The sequence below is a fragment of the Xiphias gladius genome, chromosome 11 (assembly GCF_016859285.1).
Source record: "Xiphias gladius isolate SHS-SW01 ecotype Sanya breed wild chromosome 11, ASM1685928v1, whole genome shotgun sequence".
Lineage (NCBI taxonomy): Eukaryota > Metazoa > Chordata > Actinopteri > Istiophoriformes > Xiphiidae > Xiphias > Xiphias gladius.
The window spans coordinates 6,423,566-6,439,179 of NC_053410.1; the positions used below are offsets into that span (position 1 = coordinate 6,423,566).

Here is a 15,614-nt window from a genome sequence, read left to right on the forward strand (position 1 = left end):
AAAAAAAAAAAAAAAAAAAAGCTGGACGGGTTTTTCTCGGTCTTTGTTGTTTTGTATTACTCATCAAAATTTGTTGTTTGTGCGAGAAAGCGGGTTTAAAAAAAACTACTTCCGCTTAACAGCTAGCATGTAGTAACCTAGTGCCCGGAGGCAGCGCAGGTGTTCGCGTTACTACGGTAACCCGGGGCGTCAGTGCGGTAAACCTAGGCCGAGTGTGCCGGGATGTCAGGCGACAGTTGGACCGTACACCGTGTTGTACTGCCGCTACACCAGCCGTGAAAGAGGAGAGGCTTCGGATATGGACGACTGTGATTTGGAGAGGATCTCCGACTCCGGTGGGAAGCTCCATCCGGCCTTCGCACCAGACGTTACGGACTAAGAAGTGACAGCTGAGAGCAGTGTCAACAAGGTGACTCTGGACCTGCTTACTAGTGGCTGCGGGGCTTCATACAGTCCTGTGAGTACTGTCCTGCAAATAATATGACAATACTCCTGGTTTGTCTGCTAAGACTCTTTCACGTAAAATTGAACCTCGTTTTTTTTTCTTTTTCTTTTTTTTTTTTTTCTTTTTTTCTCCAGCTCTTTGGTGAGGTCTCCAGAACCATTAAACTGAATGATGGGTTAGACAGAGTAGAAATCGAGCTGGTAGCTGAGGATGGCAGCGTGAAAAAAATATATATAAAAAAAAAAAAATACTGTGTGGAAATCACCAAGCTGTCAGCAGAGATTGCAGAGCTCAGTGATCTTGTCGTGGAGGGAGATATTCCACTTCATCCTGCATTTTGTACCAAAGTCTATGAATACAACAGTGAGTACAGCCTTCATTTACTATCACCTGTGATACAGCCTGACTGAGTTTTTAAGTTTTTTAGATTTTTATATGTCTGTTTTTTGCATTTTTTTTCAATGTAGTAAAAAAAAAAGAGGTATTTGCAACACTGTAGTGTCAAATTTTTTTTTTCAAGTAAATAAATGTGTAAATATTTCCCTTGATGGTTATTCTTATACCAAAAGATGCAGAAATAATAACAAACATAATAACAAACATTTCTGAATATCAGCAGGTTACATGTCAATATAAGATAACATTTATCTTTATTGATGTTGCCTATTTCTGTTGCCCTCATTGTACACTTTTTTCCCACAGGTATTGTCCCCTTTCATTGTAATGCGGCGACGCTGCCGACCAAGGTGCCGGACAAGAACATGAAAGCGACAGTGAATGGGCCAGACGGCTCACAACCGGTCCCTCTGAATTGTGGAGACACCGTGGTGGAGATCTCAGTCCGTTCAGCAGATGGCAGTAATGCACAGGTGGGATGAGACGTGAGTAGATGACTGCTCATGATGAGATAGTCAATGCTCTCGAGATTCAAGGCTTTATGTGTGTTTGATTATCACAATGAATAGTTGTAAGTATATTTACAAACATATATTGTACACCTTCATAGCTTTGCAGCCCACCTCATCTTTGCCTAATTGCCTACCTGGAAACCTACACTATTCTTACATTTTAAAGCGTCACACACACTTTTAGTTGTTTCAGATTCCTAGATAATACTATATAAGTCAATACAAATTGAATACAAACCGTTTGGGTTATTTTTGATTTTGTAAAGCTATGCTGTCTTTCCACAGTGGTTGATTTAATTTTATTATTATTTTTTAAATCTGACGCCCCTCTAACTGTCAGGTGTATACAGTGTTGGTGGCTCCAGAGCTAATTCCCATGGCTGTGACCTTCACTGATGGGAAGCAGCAGCTGGACTATGAATGTCCAGTGTCCCTGAGTGCTTATTATAGGCCCGTATCTATCAACCACAGGTGAGACTTGAATAGGAAGATTTATGAGAAAATACTAGCAGTAGAAGTAGTCACCCCCTTTATCATTTTCACTCTAACGGTGTTTCTACTGTGACAAGTGCTTTACAGTTGATGCAAGTGTAAAACTAAAAAGTAAAAGGAATCTAGGTAAAATACGTTAAACCAACAAACAGTATCAGATGCACAGTCTCTCAGTTTGGAAATAACCACTTATTCCCCAATTGAGCTATTTTGTTTCACTTTGGTTAATTATAGCCACTGAAGATTAAAAAATGCTCTGTGCTATAGCACCTCAGAAGCAAAGACTACGCACATAGTATCGTCTTCACTGGTTCAACAAATATTGTCAAGATCAAACTGGTTCTCTTTTTGATTTGCAGTGACCCAAAGCGCGTCTTCTCAAGGCCTTATATCGAGATGCTGGCACGAAGATCGAACGTCGACCCACTTAGCGATTGTCCTCTGGGAGACGGCTGGAAGGTCGTTGAGCTGGACCTTTACAGGGAGATGTCTGCAGCACTGGTCAAATGTTTCTTTATTTGCCGAGGTAAAGCTTGGGGTCTTAGGTCCTCTAAAAGATTTGTCTAAAGCAGAGCTGCTGTGGAGGCTAAGCTCTTACTGGTTGAGTCAAAGGTCAGTGCGGAGCATAACAGACCCGCTGTTATTTCTGCCTGAAGCTGAGTAAAAAAGCAAGTGTAATAGAGAGGAGGATGGTAGTAGTTTTGCTATCCTCCCACAGACATGAAAGAGGTACTGCACACTAAAACATGTTTTGTTGAGCTGATATGACTGTACTGTGATGAAACACATCATTGCTGGTTGATATCGACATGTCTTACCAAAGTTAGAAAAATCAGCATTTAATGGGTTGCAAAATGGCTCGACACACAATCTGCTGTTTTGAATCATCCTGAACCTTGCAAGGCCAATGCCCACATAGAGTCAACCGTTTGGTGCTTCTTTTACGTCATAAAAATGTATATTAAAAAAAAGAACATTAACGCCCTCTAATCAAAGGTGGGCGGCCCACCTCCCCCAGCACCCGTCCTTGAGTATGAGTCTGCGAAACTGCTCTCATTTTCAAATATATAGCTACTTTTCGAGATTCGTCATTCATAGGAGTTTACGGCATTTTTGTTCACCCTCTCCTTAGTATTTTCCAATTTTGGCACAATGGTTCAGACCGTGTTTTTGACGGCTGTAGAAGCACCACCGGACTGCATTCTTTCCCTTCAGACCCTCGTATGGCTCGGCAGTGGTTGCAGATGGCACCGGGTCCTTCAGTAGCAACACACTGCCATGTACATTTGCAATGGGCAATTTTCACGAGAGTGCTAATTTAACCACAGAGCTCCAGCGTTGGGCTTTACTGGGACTGAAGCCAGTGGCTCCAATTGATACGACTCGAGACCACCATGGTCCTCCACCACACTAATGTCCACTTCAGGGGATTCTGGAGGGGAAAAGACCCCAGCCCCCTCAGCCCCTTGTCCACTTTTAAAACTTGAATGTCTTTGATGAAGTAAAAAAAAGTTCTTTCTATTATATGGTTGCTCTCAGAGCACCTTCCTTGCCAGTTCTGTTATTACACAGTTAACCTGCACTCAGAGGAACTTATTCTTTGGGTCCACCATTGAGAATTTGATAGATCAGTTGAATTACTTCGGCCTCTAGAGCAGTTCTGCCGCTACGAAATTCTTGTATAACTACATTTTTGATATGCTAGCTGCACTTGCCTTAACTCCCAAAAGTCCTAATTACACTACCCATACTACCATGTAACATGATGTTACTGTGGACAACTATTATGTTGCTGTAATGAGGGGAATATTATTACTTAACTAAGACCTCCTGTATCCAGCTGTCATTAGTTAAGCGCTGCATTTTATATCAGGCCTTTATATCCAGCAGGCTTCCCTCTGCTTTGTCAGAAATGTGTTTCTAGACAACCGCGGCTTCTTTCAGATTTTTTTTTTTTTCTTCAAAAATTGCAGGCGTTACCCCTGGACAGTTAGATAGAGAGTTGCACCAGAACAGCATGTAATGTATTAGCCTTCTTTATTGCAATAGTAGTTAAATACGGTTGTTGGAACTCAGTTTGCACTATTGCCTTGATCTGTAGGGAAAGTAATTCTGCAGAGTTGTAGTAGTAAAGTGACAGCTCAATTTATCCTGTGAAAATGACGCCAACTTGATTAAACTAACTGCAAATGAGTCATTTAAGTGGACGATACGGTCTTTCCTGTTACATTTTTCAGTAATGGAGGGCAACACTACAGTAGTATCCACTCCTAGTGTTTGATTTACTGTCTTTGATGTCTTTTTAACAAAGGATGTGACAGTGTGATGAAACTGTCTGAGCCGGGGTCACACTCTCTGGACTGTCCACACAGGCCCACAGGGGACCTGGATGCAGAGGTCAGTATGAAAGATTAATCAGCTCTCTCCATTTCCAGAATCACCGCTATCGACCCTCACTCTGCTCATCCTTTATTTACAAGCCAGTGCTCCCTTCACGGTGACTAAGTGCCAGTTAAACATCCAGAGTAAAAGTATCTTGTGTGTGTGTGTGTGTGTGTGTGTGTGTGTGTGTGTGTGTGTGTGTGTGTGTGTGTGTGTGTGTGTGTGTGTGTGTGTGTGTGTGTGTGTGTGTGTGTGTGTGTGATAACACAGTTGAGAGTGGATAAAATAATTATTTGTGTGTAGTGGATGTGTGCTGGTTTTTATGGACAGGGTGCATAGATGTGTTGCTGTTTTTGCTTTCAATGAATTGTTATCATACATTGACTGACTAAGAATGAGGAGGCCCAGCAGGTAAATGCACTTCCTTTGTGTTCATGTTGATTTTCAGGATGTCACAGAGACAAGCTGGTATAAGAAGCACTTTGCCTCATCCAGCTGTTTGGAGATAGAGACTAAACACATTTTTGAGGTAATAAATCAGTCCTGTTATTTTACTTTGCGTTATCAGTATTCAAGTCTAAAGTTTACCTGCATTAGATACACCACTGTAGACCCTCCTCAGTAAACATGAACAAATATTTTTTAGGGGTGATGTAGATTTACTTTCGCCGATTGTTTTTTTTTATCCTACATATTCCAAGTTAATCCAATCTTGCAGAGAGGAGACAAAATTCGGGGCCGAATGCAGTCACAAATCACTTAACTCATCATTTGCCATGAAAAAAACAAGACTTTGCCTCAGTGATTCTGATACTGAAAAAATCTGGTGATAAATACAAGTGGTAGATCTATGGCCTTCAGTTTCTAATCACATTAAAATCAACATTATTCTTCAGGAAACATTTTTTCCCCTTGAAAGACTCCATCCTTATGTAACTTTAATACCCCTTAATAATTTGAGATCATTTTTCGCAAGGAAAGGATTCTATCGAGGCTATAAAGGTGAGTACAGATTTTCCCTGAATATACCAAACTGCACAGTATAGCCTGAGATTAAGAGGACTTACCTCCACCACATCCTTGCTTGCTACTGTAGGATTGTAAATCATAATATAGTTCATATAGTCATCACCCTTACCTGTATAATTCTACTCGTATCTGTTTAAGCATTACTGCTTGGCCTGTTCATTGGTGGATGATTTGTTTTCTTTGTCTAATACAGGTGCGTAACTGGGAGAGAAGACTGCAAATGACAGCAGGAGAAGACAATGTGGATAAACTGTGCGCCTTAGCCCAGGATCACCTGAAACTCTACCGGCAACGCCTGCCAAAACCAGGCATGTAACACTTTCCAAACCAAGAGGATCAGAAATTAATGGGAAGTTATCTATCAAAGTCTACTGGCAGTCAGTACCAATTATAACAGTGATAGAACTAATTTCCTCCCACTAAAATCTCTGATACAACCCACTGACTCCCAGAACCTTCTCATCCTCTACATTTTAACACTTCTAATAAATCACCACGTACATTACTATAATAATAAAAATGCTTATTTATTAGCCTTTTTTCTTGGGAAGAAACATTTTCAGGGGGGATTGCAGGCCAGAAAGAGTGTCAAAACCTGTATGAATCAAAATGTTTTATCAAGTCTCTGTAGATATTTTATCCATATTACCATATCTGCACTAAAACATTTCCTTGTTGTTCTTTTTACTTAAAAAAATGTTGGTGAGCCTGTCTAAATTACCATCCATTTTAACAGGGAGCTTCTGGAGTTTCTTTTATATGCTGCAGCTGAATAACAAAGCTGTCTGTTGAGTATTTAAGCACACCCTTGGCGTGTGGACTGAGGAGTCATTTTCCCTGCCCTGCCTTGGAACAGCAGCTCAGCTCCAGCCATTAAAAAATACATGAAAATGGGCTAGTTAGCAGTGGCCTTGGGAGCCTCCTCCGCTATCTGACATGCCAGGCACTCAAGTTGCTGCTCGTCTTTTCTCAGCTACTTGTGCCGTGCTAATTGTTTGACGACTCTGAGAAGTGACATTCGAGACAGATCCCAGAGGACTGAATGAAAGTCACTGTAACTGAACTGAGAAGTAACACCAGAGAGAGAGAGAGAGAGAGAGGGTTGGTTTGAGATAGGGAGCACTTGAGACAGTTAATCTTCACCTCTTAAAATACAAACAAGCTTTTTCTGTTGTACCGGATCAAGCTGCATGAGGATGATGGATGCCAAGCGTCGTTCAGTCTGATCACATGTGTTGTGTTGCTCCAAAACACAAAGTTCATGTTGTATCACTTGTGCAGATATTATCAAGGCCGGGAATATTATTGCATTTTTAATATTTAAAACAATTATATACTGCATACACATGTAGTATATTAACATTAGCTGAGAGGACTGTTTTTTTAATCTAATATCTATTAATAAAAAATTGTCAAAAGTGAATTTCAGTGCAGCAGCAGCAGCAAGAGAATGGGTTTTTTGGGTTGGCTTTGTAATATTCACTGTAATAGAAAAGCTGTGGCATCGTTGGAGTCTTGCCAAGGGAAGTTGCACTCTCTGAATATTTCATGCAAAGGATACATGCATTCATTCGTAAGTGAAAGAGAGGAGGCGGCGTAATGGGAGATCCTTTTATTCCTCATTATGTAGAGCACCGCGAATGCCTGAATGACTGAAGAAGCGCTCGTGCTTGAATGCAACTCAAACACTTTCAAATAGTACGGGAAGAGTTTAATTTCAGAGTGAGACTTTAACAAAGTTTCAGCTTTTGAATGAGATTGTAACAGAGGAAAGCAACCAGATTGTTGAGGTGGCTGTTTCTCTGTCCTGATGATCACAATAGCCTGAAATGAAAGTAAAACCTATTGTCAGTTATTGTTACAGTTAGAACTAATGTTAGAGGATCATTATCCTGTGTTATCTAAATTATCCTGTGTTTGTAAAGACTGATGGATATTTTCTTTTCCTCAAAATATAAATTTTGTGTTGATGCTAAACCCCTTTTTTTACATTAAAACTACACATAGAAGATACACCTGGTGGGAGACAAACCCAGTGAAGATCACCAAACAAATAATTTTTTTTAAACTAAGTTTGATATGTAAGCAAGCAGCTGAGTTGAAATCTCATTTGGTTTCTGTAGCCTAATTTATTTGTGTCAGAGTTTGTCGTCTTATGTTTTTGTTCTTTTGTAATTAAATCTTTCTATTTTAAATGACTCAGGGCTTTCTCTGGCAGACACATAGTTTGTATTTCTTAATTTCATACAGTTAAAAGCACAGTAATAAGATTTTAAATATTTATAACCTAAAATTGCCAATTTAGTAATACTAAAGACTTAATTATTAGTTTGTCGCCAGATGCTGAGATTTGAAGCTTTCCAGGCTGTACAGTGTTTATTTTCCAAATTTCCACAGGGGACACGTTGCAGTATGAGGATGGCCAGTCTCCTCTGCATGGCCTGGAGCAGGCTGCTGTCCACTATGCGTCAGCTACCAGCTCCAGGGATGCCCGACTCCACTTCCTTTTGGGTCTTGTTCTGGAGGTGCAGCACTATGCCACAGACATGTACGGCCTCCAGAGGAGGTTAGGGGGGAAAACAAGCTGTCAGTGGTTTGCCATGAGGTGTTTTTTTTCTCAGATTATGAGCTGTAGCAAAAAATGCATGGCTAAATAAATGTCCTTATTAAAGGATATTTTTTCTTAAAATTCTTTTCAGCACTGACACTATTGAACACATTAGCACCTGTCTGTTGCTCAGTACAAATATGTCCCCTAAAGATGGCCTTCAAGGATCCTGACTTAAAAAGGTGATGGTAATGCAACAAGCTCAAGGGCTTCCCCACCCACATTTCCCCACCTACTCTTTTCCATATTCTACCAATGCAAACAAACCTGCAATGTCATGAGGAAAAAAAAACAAAACAATTTTACTGTTTCAATACAAATTCAAATTGTAACCTTGCCACGAGAGCCATGTGGAGATCTAGGGATTTATAAAGTCTGACAAAGCTTCAAGGAAATATTAAAATAGTATAACTTTTGCAAATACAGTGTGCTTGATCTTATTCATCTGAACACTTTAACACCGAACACTACATTTTTGAATATTGACAACAAATCATATTACTGGTGAAAAGTTTCCTTAAATTTGTGAACAGTGAATTGTGCAGCTGAATGCAACCCCAACTCTCACTTTTTCTTTCCATTGTCTCCAGGCTGAAAGGGACAGAGAGGAATTAAGCGATGCCAAACCAACAGCACGTCAGGATGACGTCTTGGCTGTGTGTAAACTCGGTGGCTTCCTCGGCACGCCCACAGTGGAGAACCAGCCTCAGGCCTTGGATAGAGAGTATCAGCAGCTCAAAGAGCATGGACCAGTCCAGCAAAGCGGACTATGCTCAGACTCTCTACATCTGGCAAGGTAACTGTCTCACACTGTAGGTTGCTAAGTTTACTTTACTTGCTTTAATTAGGAGCTCCAGTGAAAGACTCCAGTGAAAGACTTCTTCAGGTGCATTGCTGTGCCATTTTTGTGTCGTGTCAAACAGCGTCAACACCTGTTCGGTTATTGCTTGAGCATAAATCTGTATCTATTAGTGATGAGAGAGTTACTGAGATACCGGTTTAGATAAGCAGCTTCTGCAGTCTCTGCTCTGGCACTATGTCTCTGTCTCTCTCAGATTAGTGTCTTGCACATCAGAACGCATCAGGAGACCTGCTGTAACACTTATGACAAATCTGACAGGATGTACATCCATCCTACCCTTTTTATAAACCATTCAGTCTGTTCAGTATCCCAGGACATCTTAGTCGCCATTTACCAAGTCTTTACAAAGACGTAACTGTCTTCACAAAATTTTAGAAAGACGCTAATAACGCTCTTTAATTGCTGACTAAATACCTCAACTCAGTGTCCAACCAAAACTAATTAGTAACTCCTTTTCATTTTGTGGATTTCTAGAAAATTAGAATAACTTATCATTTTCCATTGATGCAGCACAGCATCCTTTTTAATAAGGAAATGCTACAGTTGCAGGTTATGGATTCTTAAGTTATGCATTTTTAAGCAGCTTTGTGTATAATATAAGTGACTTGTTTGACACATACTCATTGTTTTGTAAAGCTGTCTGGATTAAAGCACCCACTAAATAATTACTCATCACTAAATAAAAGATGAAGTTGAACTCTCTCCCCTCTTGTTGCAGGATAGCACTTCAGCTGTGCAGGATGAGGAGAACCGTGTCCACGGAGCTCTGATGAAATACCCGGAGGCCTGGTCTCTGAGTCCAGACAGCTGGGAGTACAAGCTCCATGTAGGAAGGCTGCTGCTGCTGCTGCAGGGGAGGAGCAGGGAAGCCCTACAGCATCTCTTCAGCGGCCTGGCCCTGCGGCCCCTACATCCTGCACTCAGGTCTGACCTTAGAAATATTGCTGGTTGTAGAAGCAGAAATTGTATTGTGTCAGTAGCTGTAATAGTAATAATAATGGCCATAATAAATTCAAATTTATCCACAGAGCTAGGGAGTTTTTACCTTGGCTCATAGACAGAAAAAATAGCTGAAATATAACCCAAAGAGAACAGTATAGTTTGGAGCAAAGCCGTGCTGTGCCTGGCAAATGATCGATCTTGAAAATAATTCTAAAACTCACTGGCAGGCAATGAAATGAAGGAAAGCAGCCTTCTGGACTAAATGGGGCTCAGGTATTGACTCTGCTGGAAAAGAGTACAGAGAGCTGAAAGCATTTGTATCCTTTTCTGTGCCATTGTAACATGAGAGCAGCTACGACCAACCTTTCAACCTGCTCTTCAAATGTTCTCCCCCCTATAACCATGTGAGACGAGGGCTGGCAGGTCAACGGGGAAAATGGGGTCCGGATTAACATATGAAACCACAGAGTATGAGCTTGCTTTTTGTCCAACATCTCTTCTGTGTTGCCTTCACTTTCTCAGATTCCTCACTGGGCTGGCGCTGCTGCAGCTGGAGCAGAAAGCCTCTGAGCACACAGAGAAGGAGGCTTCTCTGTTCTTACAACAGGGACTGGAGCACTTTGTCAGCCAGCGCTGCAGCAAGAGGTGTGTGTGTTGTGTGTGCGCGTGTGTGTGTGTGGTGGAGGTTGATGCATTCAGCAAGAGAGGGAGAGAGTGAGAGGGCATGGCAGTATCAGTAACATACCAGGATGTTCTGTTTAAGCCTGTAGGAGGAGAGTGAGATAGTGAAAAACACATTTTAAAGTCTAGATTCAGGTTTTTCACAAACCAATGTCTTTGTCACTGGCAAATCCAAATTTGGGCAAAACAGAAAAACGTGAATTCAAAGGGGAGAAGATTAAGAGATCCTATTCTTTTACTAGTTGAAAAAAATAGCTGGGTAAGTTTTTGGATTGACTGGTCTCTGTGATTTATAATGAAAAAGATTCAGTTCCTGCGAGGCCTTCTCTCTCTGGGCCAGCTGCAACAGAGAAACACACTGTCTGAGAGGGCCAAGAGTGCTGAACAGGTCTATCACACGCATGATGCAAACCAGTAGTTTTAACGAAGTCTTTTACGGATTTTTTTTATTGGTGATATTACTCTTTCTCAGTGTTTGTGTGTGTCCGCAGTTAACTGTCTCACTCATCTCCATAGTAAACGGGTATTTTAGAACTGGTTCACATCAGTATGAACCAGTTTAGTGGTTCGTACTTCAGCGCTGCATGAGGACCCTGTGCCTGCTCTGCTGACGGCCCAGAGTGTGAGCCGGTGCGTGTGCCGTGGCGAGGTGAGCAGGCGGCCGGAGCAGGTGCTGCTGGACGCTCACTTCGCCCTGCTGCAGAGGCCGGTCCAGCAGGGTGAGAGCCAGACCGAGGCTGCCATTGAGGGGCGGTCCCTAGCGGCAAGGAGAAGCCAGGCCCTTACAGCTCTCGTACGTCTCACCTCTGCCGCCCCCTGTCAGGAGCTGCTGTACATGCAGGAGAGGCTAAGAGTGCTCCACTGGGCGAGGAAACATTCAAAATGCGTATTTTATTTGTATTTTAAAAGTCTGTTTGGGTTTGCTCTTATTTTTCTGTTTTGCAGTGTTAACAATACCACAGATCTCTGCCAGTGTTTTGGATTGCGGTACAGTGAAACACCACAGTTAGTCCAAATATTTACTGTTATGTCAATAAGTACCCAGTGGGACAGAAAATTCCAACTTTTTCCTTCGTCCTACCTCCCATGCTGCTTTGTACAGGCATGCCAGCTGGCAGTAGTAACCACACCACGGGACAGCCACGCCCAGTGTCTCTTGGGTCTGGCACAGCTGGCTCAACATGACAACAACCCAAATTTAGACAGGTCAAACGAAGCCATAAATCCTGCTCGCCTCAGCTTGCAGGCCAGCATTGAGCTGGAAAACAAGACTAAGAGCGGCGAGCCACCTGACCAGCTGAGCAGTGACTCTGTGTAGTGTATTTACTGTCTTTGGCATTATCGTCTTTGATCTCCCTCAGAATCACAGCTGGCTAGCAGAGAATTATGTAGAGATGGGCCTCATCTTACACTGAAGTAAAAATGACTGTATATGCAGGGTTTTGGTTTCATGACAAATCAGGCTGTATATGATACGGTAACCTGAGGAACTCCCACTCGATAAATGTGTCCCTGCAGTTCAAGAAACGCTTTACATTAAGCAATTACGATAGCCTTTTGGAAACGATGTCCACGCCCACATTAATCATCCCCTGTTTGCTCCGAACAAAAATGGTGGCAGGACCGGCAGGAGGCTGAAAGTGAGAAAGCTGCCAAGCTGTCCATCACCCAACCAGCGGGAGCGAAGGGGCCTTCTGACGCCAGTGTGGCCAAGAGAGGAGCCACGCGGGGCAGGGGAGGGCCTGGTCAAGGGCGAGTGGCAGCAGCAGTAACCAAAGCTCCTGCTCCTGCGCCCCCAGCCCCCATCAGGGGAGGGAAAGCGGCCCAGCCTGCAGCCAAAACCCCTGCAGCCAGGTGAGTCACGCTGGCAGCCCGAGTCGAGCGTTTTGCAGACCTGTTATGTGGTTGTCTGTTGAAGTGCGTTCACTTTTACTTCTTTATTTATCCGAGTGGATGCATATGGTTTTTCAGTGCTACCCTGCTTCATTTTCATGCCAAGTACAAACACAGTCCTTCACTGTTTATGGAGCTGGGCTGCTCCACTGAAGTAAGTTCAAAGTTTGTTTCCTCGTAGAAGCTGTATAAAAAGTGAATTATTTGAATTAAGGAAACAATTACAGATTTGGAAAAAGTTTGAATACTCCGCTAAATTGTATGTGTGTGTATATATGCACATCAGCAAAACATTTCAAAGCTTACACTTTAACACTGACAGAAATGTGATGTTTATGCCATATTTTTTGCACGAGCACAAATTAAACTTATTTTAAAACGACATAAACAGACTTTTGTAATCTATTTTGTAGCTTTTGTATTATGTTCTCTTTCCTGTAGGGTGGGAGCTGGAGCAGCAGCCAAGCCACGTGGACCAGCTAAACCTTCCAACACTGGTACTAGACCCCAGCTCCCCACCAACAAGTCTAAACAGGGCCGTTGCCCCGATACCGTTGAGACAGCAGAGGGTAACGCATGACAAAAGCATTGACAGCGACATATACACTGTCAGGGGAAAACCTTTCCTCCCCAAAGTCTTTTCATGATGCGGGGGAAACAAATCTCATATTCAAACTGAATATTATGCTGTTCAACCAAGTTCAAACAAAATGCTGTTTTAAGGGGTATCTAACGAAAAAGGTTGATAAGAATGCCATGTTCTTTTGGTTTTTAATTATCTTTTTACTTTATGCTGCATGTACCAACTCAAAATTCACCCTAAAATGTATTAATTTCCCAATCCTGTTGAAAGGTGGATGATGTACCGTCACATTGCATCATCGCACTGTCTCAGGTACGGTAACTTTCTTTCCACCTTTTTCTGAGGAACTGTAAACGTAAACGTGTCATTGTGAAACCTCATCGGTGACTTGGCCTGAAATAACATCAGTAACAGACATCTTTTAATGCCAAAGGAGGTAATTATAGTTTATGTCTGTAGTTTCAGAGCCTCTTGTTGGAGACAGAGTCCCTGTGTCCAGTCCAGTGAACCGCAGGTCTCATATCTCTCGGCTGGGTCTGGCCCGTGCCCCCTCCCGCTCTGCAGACACCCAGAACCAGGCAAAGCTGCTCTACCAAGAGGTCATCTCCATAACGCCAGGGGTCAGTTGTTTCAGGCTTTTCCTCAATGCTTTTACAATGCAACTTACAGAGGCTCTAAAATAGAATAACGTCACCAGTTTCACACCCACCCAACTGTGTGACTCCAGTCTTGGTGATTAATTCCAGTCAAATGATCACATGCTCCTCAGTCGGATTAGACAATTACACACTGTCTGGTTGTATGAAAAACTTACGGTGTGAATGGTGGAATACATGGTGCTCAAGACAAGAAAGCTTTGCTCTTAATCCCTGAATGGTCGACATCTCAGTTATAAAAACTGTTCAGCTAATTTATGTCTCATGGCTAAAAGAAATTCTAAAACATTGAGGATTTAACATACGTGGGCAAGAACTAAAATATTACGGATAAAATATGACTAGCTGATCAATTGACAGGTTCACTTATCAGATAGCTCTTTGATGGCCCACATTTAGTTGACAAATGATTTAAAAAACATTTCTAAGGGTCTTTATGTCTAAATGTCTGCTTAGATTTGGTCCACAGTGCCTGGTCTGTCTCTACTTTCACGATCTCAGCATTTTACAGCTCCTCTACTTTTTAGGAAAAGATGTCCCTCTGATGTCAGGGTGACCTGAATAGGTTGCATGTAAAGTAGTCATTCGTAGAGACTTGCAAGCAGTTGGCAGATGTCTGATGTTGATTCCCCTCAATTCATGTCAAATAAGGTGTTGCTCGTGGATAATCTGGCTGTGTAGGTCCACGATGCCTACATTGAGCTCGTGCAGCTCGTGCAGCCGCTGGAGCCATCAGACCCCCAGGCTGCAGTGGAGGCCTCAGGGGGCAAATTCCCCCTGAGGCCTGTGTCCGATCAAAGCTTCGATGATGCCTTCATCACAGGAGAGATCGTACGCATGCTGATGACGCTGGAGCGGTGCAACCACCCACAGCTGGGCCCCAGCCTCGTAGCATACGGCTAAGTCATGGGCCCAAGTGACTACTATTACTACTATTATGAAAGCTGCAGACATAGGAATGTTAGTCTTGGAAGAATTCAAAACTCAGCAGTGGCAGTAATGTCATTCAAGTTGAGTTAAATGAAGGAATAAATGTTTTCAAAGTTTAAATAAATGGATACTTATTTTAATAAAGGACAGAATTATGAATAACTTTTTGATAATTTGGGTTGGACATGAACAGAATTTGGTAAAATACTGCAGAATTTGCAGATTGCACATTAAGATTGTCAGTCACAGGAAAACATGAACTGACTGTCATATTCTGTTGTTAAAAATAAAATGGTATCACTCTTTACACCCATCTTGAACCACAGGCATGTTTAAAACACTATACTTACTATTTGCAAATACTGGTTTACCACGATTTCCTTCGTAGTCACCTTGACTATATTTGATAAATGTGTTGTTTAAATACAGTGTTGTATTGAAATCATGCAGCCAGGCCCATGTGACCCGCCATGACAAGCTATTTATAGAGATGTATCACATTCAACTGGTGCGATGGCCAGATAGATGGCATGACATATTACATAGAGTACATCCATGCAGCATGATGTCAGATGAATAACCGACTACGCAGAGGGAAAGTCAGGCTAATATATTGAACATCTTAAGATCTTCAATATATTATCATTACCTGAACTCTCATCTGACGTGTTTGGCTTGAAAATCAAATACAATCCATTTTACAAATTTAAAAAACAAAACAAAGTGACGATGTTTTGGATGTCATTTTGAAATGAAACTCTCCATATGTTAAAACATTTGTACTATTCTGCAGCTGTGCTTGTAGGTTGCATAGAGAAATACATGGACATCTTGGATGGAAAGTCCATGACCAAGTTGCTGAAGAATGTCTACGCGAGGATCCATGACAGACAGGAGGACGATCGGGATCTACAGGACTTCTTCAAGTTCAAATGCTGGTCATGATAATGCTTGTAACCTTCTAACAGATGCTGGTATTAATCCCTTTGGGTCCTTAAGTGACTCACAGACTGCTTACTCTACATCAAAAAGACACATCATTTGTCTTGAGCGGACAAGACACTTCCTGTGTACATACAAAGAGTACTTCTCTTGACTTCACTTACTCTTGATGTCATACATAAGCCTTTCATATTGGATCGAGGGCACTGAGAGAAAATGTTCATTTTTTTCCTTCAAAAGCAAATTTAATTTGAAAACAGA

At 41.9% G+C, this 15,614-nt stretch overlaps 1 protein-coding gene and 1 long non-coding RNA gene across 2 annotated transcripts; both read left to right on the plus strand.

Annotated features, from left to right (window-relative positions):
• Window positions 1-98: 98 nt before the first annotated feature.
• On the plus strand, window positions 99-9,716 carry LOC120796217. Its single transcript, XM_040138746.1, has 11 exons — window positions 99-457; window positions 580-808; window positions 1,148-1,314; window positions 1,694-1,824; window positions 2,205-2,371; window positions 4,157-4,242; window positions 4,676-4,756; window positions 5,450-5,564; window positions 7,654-7,822; window positions 8,455-8,660; window positions 9,445-9,716. The coding sequence occupies exons 3-10, from the start codon at window positions 1,207-1,209 to the stop codon at window positions 8,477-8,479; spliced, it is 882 nt and encodes a 293-aa protein (XP_039994680.1). The 5' UTR covers window positions 99-457; window positions 580-808; window positions 1,148-1,206; the 3' UTR covers window positions 8,480-8,660; window positions 9,445-9,716.
• Window positions 9,717-10,201: 485 nt separating this feature from the next.
• LOC120796220 lies at window positions 10,202-15,311 on the plus strand. The gene is made up of 5 exons (XR_005708351.1): window positions 10,202-10,313; window positions 11,971-12,203; window positions 12,684-12,811; window positions 13,285-13,445; window positions 15,205-15,311. It is a non-coding gene; the product is annotated as an uncharacterized LOC120796220 (long non-coding RNA).
• Window positions 15,312-15,614: the final 303 nt, after the last annotated feature.

What these genes read in the sequence shown, in the direction of transcription:
- LOC120796217 (XM_040138746.1), top strand. Translation starts at nt 1,207, where the DNA reads ATGAAAGCGACAGTGAATGGGCCAGACGGCTCACAACCGGTCCCTCTG. An exon ending in CCCGTATCTATCAACCACAG is followed by an intron (nt 1,825 to 2,204) that starts GTGAGACTTGAA and finishes TTTGATTTGCAG; the next exon opens with TGACCCAAAGCGCGTCTTCT. An exon ending in CAGGGGACCTGGATGCAGAG is followed by an intron (nt 4,243 to 4,675) that starts GTCAGTATGAAA and finishes GTTGATTTTCAG; the next exon opens with GATGTCACAGAGACAAGCTG.